Raw genomic sequence first — 9,144 nt, 5'->3', positions numbered from 1 at the left:
AAGATACACCCATGGAGCTGCATTAAATCAGGATGGCTGACAAAAGTGAAGGCAACTGCCCTGTATTCAAGAGAGCCAGGTATTACAGGGAACCTGGCTGTAATTTAACGAGCCCATTAACCGCGCACAAGTGCAAACACGCTGCTGACCCAGGAGAATGTGAGAGGCCCCAAGACAGTGTCAGGTGTACTCAGAAACTAAAAAAAAAAAAAAAAATAGAATAATAACTGCCTTACCTAATCGGTTGGCTGGATTCCTTTTGAAAAGGGCTCGCAGGAGGCTCTGTGCTTCGGAGCTGAGGAACTGGGGCATGCCCAGCTTCGCTCTGCAGAGGAAGTTAAGCAATCCGTTGCAGGTTGAAAGAAGTCAACCCACAAGCTGACTACAGCACCTCCACCCCCGAAAGTACAATCATCTGTTTGGCATTTACACTGCACCCTTCAGACTCACCGTGGGCACAAAACCGCTTGCCAAACAGTGCCATTAAATTGCGAGAACCCCCAAATTGCAACACCCTCAGAGAAAGAGCAGAAGCTCCTCTCCTGTACATACAACGAAAGAGAAACTCCTCTTACTTGAGGATGAGGGTCATGGTCTCCTTACGGTCCTTCCCCTGGAAGGGCAGCGAGCCGGTGAGCATTTCAAACTGGGAGGGAAAGAGAAGAAGAGGAGGTCACGTCTGAGCAAGTCAAGCACAGATCCCACTGCACCTTCTTCTGGGAGCTCGCCAAAGCTGGTGAGGGCTCAAAAACCTAGCTCTGAAGAAGATCACACCAGACATGGTGTTTTCTCAGAAGGAGCTTGGTTCACAAGGTCTGCGGTGGGAGTATCTTTGAGCCCGTGTCTGCTCCTGTGGGAGCCCTCGGATTCAGGAACCACCAGATGGTGGCACCAGATCTGCACAGACACCGAGGTCCCAGCGCTGGGGTGGACACAGACACCCCCATGCTGGATGCTGCACACCCCACACTCACTGGGACCACAGCCTCAGGAGTTTTATATCCCCCAAGAAACCAGGCTGGATGCCTGGACAGCCTGTGGCAGAGCCCTTTTGAAGGGCTTGGAGAACATCCCCAGGCCAGCACATCTGCTAGACGTGCAGAATCATGTCAGGGTGTTTCAGAGCCACCTCTGGAGCAGCTGCTGAGCCAGGTCCCCAAACCTGTTGGCTGGGTACGTACCATCAACACCCCGTAGGACCACCAGTCAGCACTGTGGGAATGGCCCTGGCGATTCACGACTTCTGGAGCCATATACTCCACCGTCCCACAGAAGGAATAGGCTTTCTTCTCGTGGTCTATAGCCTCCTTGCTCAAGCCAAAATCTACGTAAGAGAAAACGTGTCAGGATGCACCCGTGTGCTCTGAGCAACCACACAGAGCAGAGAGGCCCAAGAGAAGCTCCGTATTTCAAGAACCAAGCTTGCTGGAGCACGAGGCTTTTGTGGAGTCCCTTACCTGTGAGTTTGATGTGCCCTTCTTCATCCAGGAGGATGCTACAGAATTAATGAAAAAACCCAAGTTGTTACTGTCTGCAATAAGGGCTGGTGAGAAGACGCACACGCAGCAGAGGCTGGTCTGAGATGCTCCCAGAATCCAGAAGAGAAAATGATCTCTCCCTTCCCCCAAGTGCATAAAGCTCCATCACCAAGACATGAGTGGGACAAGGAGCAGCTCCCTTCTCTCTATGCCCTCAACTTCTCATTGACCGAATGACCCACACAGGTGACACCACCTTTGATCCCCAGGTAAGAACACCCAACTCCTGCAGCTGGTGGTGTCTCTGCAGAGACCCAGCCTGGTGCCTTTTCCCTCTGAAGGCTCTCAACTGCTTAAAGCTGGAGCCAGAAGAGACATGTGGTGCACACACGCTGCCTCCCCAGAGCTCCTGGCCCTAACAGCTCATCTGAGGAGGAGTCTTGTCACTGCCACCTTCCATCTGGCCTCGGGGCACCATTTGGCTTTGCCTTGGTGGAAGAAGGCTGTGCCCTTTGCTGGCTACAGGCCGGGGACCAAGGGACGCCGCACGTACTTCTCTGGTTTGAGATCCCTGTAGATGATTCCCAGGCTGTGCAAATGGTCGAGCCCCAGAGCCAGCTCCGCTAGGTAGAACTTCACGTCCTCCTCAGTGAACATGACCTGGGGGAAGGGAGAGGAAGTGGACAGGCGCTGGGGTTACAACGCCGGCAGCGGGACCAGCTCTGCTGCACCCACACAAGACCTTTCACGTCTGTGTTGCTCCCTCCTGCCTTTTCACACCCAAGCTTCCCAGGCTTTACCTGCCATCCCAAAGTATCAATTAAGCAGCAACGCAAAAAAAACAAGTAGGGTTGCTAAGCAGCAAACAGGTTTTTAAAAAACTCTTCATTTATGTTCACCAGGTTATGGTCTCGGTTGTCTTCACCTGGCACAACCTCTCGTTACCTCTCCCATTCCCTCGCCCCATCCCAGCACCACGACACAACCAGCCAACACTGCAGCAGAACACTGTTCCCACCCGGTTGTCTTCACCTGGCACAACCTCTCGTTACCTCTCCCATTCCCTCGCCCCATCCCAGCACCACGACACAACCAGCCAACACTGCAGCACCTGGTTTCATAGAATCACAGAATGGTTAGAGTCAGAAGGGACCTTAAAGATCATCCAGTTCCACCCCCCTGCCCTGGGCAGGGACACCTCCCACCAGCCCAGGTTGCTCCAAGCCCCCTCCAACCTGGCCTTGAACCCCTCCAGGGATGGGGCAGCCACAGCTTCTCTGGGGAACCTGCTCCAGTGTCTCACCACCATTTAGATTCTTAACGTGATGCTCAGCAGAGGTGAGACCTGCCTCCTCCACTGCTGCTTTTCTGCCAGAGGACAGGGCTCCTGAGACATCCACCCTGTTGCCACCTTGGAGGTTGTTTCCAGCCCTCACAAAGACTTTACAAGGGTCAATCGCTTCTCCAGGCAATTAAGCCCAGATGAACCGAGAGCCTCAGCAACCCACCAAGATGCCAGAGCATACCCACCTCTTTGGAAAGCCGAGTGAAAAGGTCACCTCCTCTGAGGAAATCCAAGATGAGATACAGCTTCCCCTCCGTCTGGAATGCTGAAACACAAGCCGGAGCAGGAATCAGAGCCCTGTGCTGAGGGAAAGCTCCACGGTGTTACATTAATCACTTAAATCCCAATGGCTCCAGTTGTGCAGATGCCCTGCGTGGTTACGAGGTTAAACACAGGTAGGGAGCATTATTTGGGGTAAATGGGATAGCCTGGCCGGGATCTTGAAATGGGAGCTCATTTCTGGTGCTGCAGAAAACCCTCATTTTATGGGGTGTGGGTTCCCTTTCAGCCAGTGATGCCCTCCTGAAAGGGATGTTTTCCTCAGAGACACACTGGTCACTTTACAGGGAAAGAAGCTGTCCTCACCTTCCCCAGTCACAGCATTAATCCTGCCAAACTCTGGCTTGACCAGTTAACTCTGCCTTCTCAGTTTCTCCCGATTTAACGTTTTAATCCCAAGGATTTGATGTTTAAACCTCTTCTCCTGGTCTATGCTCTGTTCCCCAGCTAGAGCAGGCATGGGACCAAAGGCCTTTCCAGGAAAGGATTTGTGTTAAGGGGATTGGGAAGGCTCCAGAGCAGCACAACCATTGAGGGACACGGACTGATCCAGGCCTCTTCTCCATTTCAGGTATCTCCAGAAGCCTGTTAGGAACCATGAGGGGTTCTCAACATCCTCAAAGCAGCTCATCTACCTGCTCGTGCCTATAGCAGCATCTTTCTTTATTGTGCTTAAAAGCAGTCAGTGTCTGTTTGGGGCTGCAGCCCCTCTCCCAGCGTCCCAACTAGCTCCACACTCACCGTAGTGGAGTTTCACCACAAAGGGATGGTTTACATCAGCCAAGATGTCCCTTTCTATCTTCGTCCTCACTCGATCACGCACTGTGGGAAGAGAGAGGAACAGCTCAGACACAGTACCCCAGAGTCAGCCTTGTCCCCAGCCTTAATCCCCCAGCACTAGGCAGCTCGAGCCAGATCTTCTCCCACCTCCATCACTGCAACAAGGGGTTTAAGCCAGATCTTCTCCCACCTCCATCACTGCAACAAGGGTTTTTTTTTTATAGATGAAGAGAAAAGGAGGTTTTTTGGCTGAGATAAACATACTTCTCTTTCACCCAGACCATCCTGGGGCCAGCAGTGACTGCTGGGACATTTCCCCAGTGCTCTTTAGGAAAAGGATGGATAAGAGTATCACAGTGAGAAGCTCCTACCTTTCAACGTCGCCTTCTTGAGCACTTTCATGGCATAGAGGTGGTTGCTGTCTGGCGGGGTTATTTTTCTCACCAGGAAAACCTGAGGCAGAAGTGTGCCACGTTAGCCCAGTGCTGAATGTGAGCAGTAGGAGCCAGGTGCCTCCCAAAGTGGCAAACCTCACAGTAACCCTAAGAAGCAACTGGCCACAGGGCTGGTAAGTTGTACCTCAAGCTCTCCATGGGAAACCCCATGAGGTTTTCAGGAAAGCTCTGTCTGCGGACTTATCTCACCCCATATCTCCAGCCATCACAGCACTCTCTCACTTTCCTCCTCTCCCATAGTCTTCCTCACTCCTGCAGCTCCCGTGGGGCTGCACCTGACGCCTGGGAGAGCTGTGACCTGAAGCACTGATGCTTCAATGCACCATGAAGCCCTCTGGTTTGACCTCCTGGAGGTTGAAGCCTCCTCTTCCTGGCTTCCTCTTCCTGGAGCTGAAGCCAGATCAACTCCTTACCATTCAGGTCCTGCATCCTCTCTGGATTTTACCTCCTTCCCTCTCCTGATGTCCCAGACTACCTGGTTTTAGGAAGCTTCAAAAAAACACCTCCTTTCTTTTGCACAAAGCCACTGCTGCATTTGCCCAGGCAACAGCACAGAGTCCTGTGCGAGCCCCCACTGTCAGCACTGGTAACTGATTGACGTGGAGTTGATTTAAGGGGTGAGCAGATGGTCTGTAAGAGACCTGGATTATTTACACACTGAAACAGATAAGAGTTACAGGCTACTTCCTTCCCCCTTCACAGAAGGGAAACTGGACCGTAAACAGGGGGCCAAAACCAGATGCACACAGCATCATTTCTGAGAAGAGAGGAACATGCCCGAGTCCTCCATTCAGCTGAGAGCCTGGCAGCCAGCGAGAGAGCTGCGGGAGGTCCCTCTGCCCTGTGCAACACCTGCATTCACAAGCAGGATCCCTTCCTCCTGATCATCTAAAAAAAGAATTACAGGGGAGCTCTGGACACACGGGCTGGCCCTGAGGAGAAGGCATCGCTACGGTTGCCTTTCAAGTCAAAAGCAACCATTTGCTAAGTGGGCTCATCAGTCAGATTCTCAGTGTCTGGTGGGAACCAGGGAAGTGGTTTTGTTGGGGACAGTCCCTTTTGTCATCAAAGTCGTTTATCTGACATGACACATAGGAAGGAGTGAACTCACCTTGCCGAAAGAGCCCTGTCCCAGCACCTTCAGGAGCTCAAACTGCGAAGGATCAGCTTTCTCAGAGCCTTCCTTCACATGGTGGGTGATGTTGATTTCTTTCACAACGCCTTCGCCCTGAAAAAGAGGGGACAGAGTTGATTGGGAATACACTCCTGGGAATACACTCCTGGAGAAGGGAAAGCGAGATGTATCGCATCAAGGAACAAGGATTGCAGCTACAGACTGACAGGAACCACATCTGAGAGGACCATAAAAGCTGGTGGTTGTCACAGGTACCTCCTGGTTTCAACATCTGGAATAAATAAGTGGTCAGTAGGCTTCACCAGGCAGCTGAGTTAAATATCCAGCTCTCTCCCCAAGGACCCTGCTCCTGACACCTCAGGCGCTGCGTTTCTTTGAACTGCATTTCAGAAGAGTGCGTGAAAAGCACCTTCTCCTTTTTTTTTTTTAAGGCACTGGTGGCAAAAAACAGGAGTGTTTATGCCACTAAAAATCCCACAACACAAAAATACGGCTCTGTTGTCAAAACACGGCCAGGGCTGGCAAAAATCAGACATGTTGGAGCCCATCTGCTCAGCAATCTGAGCAACTCTGCAACATAAGTCTTAGTGCATCTTCAGCACATACAGATGATGCTTTAACAGACTCAAGCCTTCAAGAAGATTGAGGGGAAGCCAAGGTCTCTGGCACATGTTTTGTTTAAAACACATTCTTTTATTTAAAAAAAAAAAAAAAAAAAAGAAGAAGAAGAGATTTAATCAGCAGTATCTAGAATGAACTCCTCAACGAAGCACACAAGAACAGCCACAGACCCCAAGGTGATGCTGAAACACCTCCTTTCCCCACCAAACCTTGTCTGTGCATAAAACCCAGAGTTCAGCTCAACAGAAACACTTTCTGCTTCTTTCTATTTGCATCCCAAACAGAAAGAGACTTTTTATCCTGCTAGACTTCCAGCTGTGCCTTCCCCTCTGCTTCTCTTGATCATACCTCCCCAGTATATCTGTGCTTAGGCTCCCTCCTCTGAACTTGACCCTCTTCCACCCCACAGGGCAGGCTGGACTCAACATCCCACTTCTACAGACACGAATCTCACTCGGGGCAGAAATCCCGTGTAGCTGTACGTCTTGTAAGGACAAGTCCAGGCTTTGTAGCACTTTGGTCCCACATTATCATTATCCTGTGTTAGACACGGTCTGGTTGCTATTTGGACCCGGAGGCTGGCAATTATGTTCCAAAGGGCATTAAACTCTGGTTGCTCCTTGACCCTGGGGCAGGTGTGGCCATCAGAGGCTGCTGGAAAGCTTGAACTTACTATTTAGTTTTTTCCCCCTTGCAGAGTTGGAGGGAAAAAAAAAAAAAAAGAAAAAAGTTAGGCTTTGTTTTTCTAAGACTAGTCAGGTACTTGGTCTGGAACCCATCTAATCAAAGCGGCTTTTTGAAAACAACAGGAACTGAGTTTCAGGCTCTGCCTCTCCCCCTGCACCCCAGCCCCGTGCTCCCCACCCTCCCCGCACCGTCTCGGGGAGCGTGGCCTCGCCAAGAGCCCACGGATGTGGTTGTCGACCTGCACCCAGCACCCTTCCCCTTAGGAAGTGGCTTTCTCTCCCCGTTGGTAGCTCTGCTCTCTCAAGACCCCCCGCATGATTCAGACATTAAACCCACGCTCACAGCACATCCAGCCCGAGCTTTCCCCCCAGGGTTACCCTGCCTTTTGCTGGTCGCAGTGATCACAGGCAAGAAAGACCTGAAAATCCCCATAACAACAAGTTTCCGTGTTCCATATGATCTCCCAGCTTAAAGCAGCCACCTTACACTTCTGGTGTCGTTCGGAGGCTTTGGCAGAGAGCTGTTGGCTGGGAATGGCTTCCCACTGCTGGCCACGAGCCCGAGCAGGAGCCAGCCAAGAGGTCTTCTCCTGCTCGTCCTTCCAGTTCAGCTCCCCAGGGAGAGACCCCACAGCAGGGAGAGAGCCAGGGATGGGACCAGTGGAAGTTGTAGGCTCTTTCCCTCCCCCCCATCTTCATGGAAACACTAGATTTCCCTCCCCCCCATCTTCATGGAAACACTGGAAACCAGAATCACAGAATCTTCTAGGTTGGAAGGGACCTCAAAGATCATCTTGTCCATCAGTCAACCTAATTTTGACAAAAATAAACACCCGCACAACAAACAAGGAGCATCATCACTAAACCATACCTCCCAGCACTTCATCAACCCCTCTTTTGAACACCTCCAGGGATGGTGCCTCCACCACCTCCCTGGGCAGCCCAGTCCAATGGTTGAGAACCCTTTCAGTGAAAAAATTTCTCCTAATATCCAACCTCCCCTGGTGCAACTTGAGGCCATTTCCTCTCGTCCTGTCGCCTGTGACTTGGGAGAAGAGACCGACCCCCATCTCTCTACACCCTCCTTTCAGGGAGTTGGAGAGAGCAATAAGGTCTCCCCTCAGCCTCCTCCAGGCTCTACAGAGCATCAGCACTTGTACAGCTGTGCATGTTCCACTCTGGAGCATCACGCACCTAAGCAGAGAGGAATATTGAAAATGAACTCCTGTATCCAGCTCCTGCATGGAATCATCCTCCTACCACAGCTCCTCAGGAGCCATGGGACGATGTCCTTTCACAGCCATGGGAATTCTCCACCTTGGCCAGTAGCAAGACCCAGTGCCTTTAACTGCAAGTGGTTTGAGCAGCCCGAGCGGGATGTCAAGGCAGGCAGAGATTTGCCTACGCAGCCAGACCACAGCAGCAAACACACACACACACACACACACCAACTAGACCAAACGTGGCACCAGCGGAGACGTCGGTGGTGGCTTTCTGAGAAAAGCTTTGAGATGCCACTTGCCATCTTGCTGGGAAGATGAACCTCCCACGAGGGAGGTTTCTTTCCTCCCGTGGACTCATCCAGTAACTTGCAATTCATCAGTGAGGACTCTGCAAACCATCTCCTACAGCTTGTTTAGCAGCACACCAGCCTCCAGCATAGAAGAACCTGCGTGTCACCGAGCTGCAGCACACACAGGCTTTGCTCTTGCCAAGATAAGCTTCTTCCAGTGGCACCATTAAGCAAACCATTAAGCAGAAAACGCAAAGCAAACCAGATACCCATATCTGGGTCCAAATACCCATCTGAAGCACTGGGATGAGCAACCAGGGACAGCAAGAGAAGGAAAGTGAGCTAAGGGTGGTACTGACCGGGCTGGAGATCTGGCTGGGGGCAGGCAGCTGCAGGCTGCAGGGCTTGGCTCGATGCTTCCTCTGCAGCCAGAGCGCGAGGAAGGCGCAGATGCGAGGAAGTTTAGGGTCCCTCTCCATCCTCCCATCCCCATCACCATCGCGCGGCCCCAGTAACCGGCCACCCCTGAGAGCTCCCGGGGAAGCTGGGTCAGCTCCCGGGGATACGGGAGGCTCCCGGGGCTGCGGGAGGCTCCGGTGGTGCTGCAGGGACGCCCCACGCTCGAGGGTGCCGGATGGAGGAGATACAGGTGGTTAAAGCCCAGCTGGCAGATGCGCAGTGGAGACAAGCCACTCGGTCGCACGGAGGCAGGTTCACGCTCCCACTCCCCAGCAACAGTGCTTGTGGTTGGGGCTTTTTTTTTTTTTTTTTTTTTTTTTAAAAAAAAAAAAAAAAAAAAAAAAAAAAAAAAAAAAAAAAAAAAAAAAAAGTTCTAGGAAAAATATTAAACCC

General features: G+C 51.7%; 1 protein-coding gene across 1 annotated transcript in view; it reads right to left on the bottom strand.

Moving 5' to 3' along the window:
• The window catches only part of RPS6KA1 (ribosomal protein S6 kinase, 90kDa, polypeptide 1), a 62,751-nt gene that overhangs the window by 29,979 nt on the left and 23,628 nt on the right, over window positions 1-9,144 (bottom strand). Inside the window, exons 3-11 of the mRNA XM_014948618.1 lie at window positions 5,449-5,565; window positions 4,254-4,335; window positions 3,844-3,924; window positions 3,009-3,088; window positions 2,032-2,138; window positions 1,458-1,495; window positions 1,182-1,324; window positions 576-646; window positions 237-325 (exon numbers count right to left, since the gene is read on the bottom strand). Of these exons, the coding sequence (XP_014804104.1) occupies window positions 237-325; window positions 576-646; window positions 1,182-1,324; window positions 1,458-1,495; window positions 2,032-2,138; window positions 3,009-3,088; window positions 3,844-3,924; window positions 4,254-4,335; window positions 5,449-5,565 (808 nt within the window). The remainder of the gene's footprint in view (window positions 1-236; window positions 326-575; window positions 647-1,181; window positions 1,325-1,457; window positions 1,496-2,031; window positions 2,139-3,008; window positions 3,089-3,843; window positions 3,925-4,253; window positions 4,336-5,448; window positions 5,566-9,144) is intronic.

Source organism: Calidris pugnax, unplaced genomic scaffold (genome assembly GCF_001431845.1).
Source record: "Calidris pugnax isolate Ruff unplaced genomic scaffold, ASM143184v1 scaffold162, whole genome shotgun sequence".
Lineage (NCBI taxonomy): Eukaryota > Metazoa > Chordata > Aves > Charadriiformes > Scolopacidae > Calidris > Calidris pugnax.
This window is presented reverse-complemented; position numbering and strand designations above follow the sequence as displayed.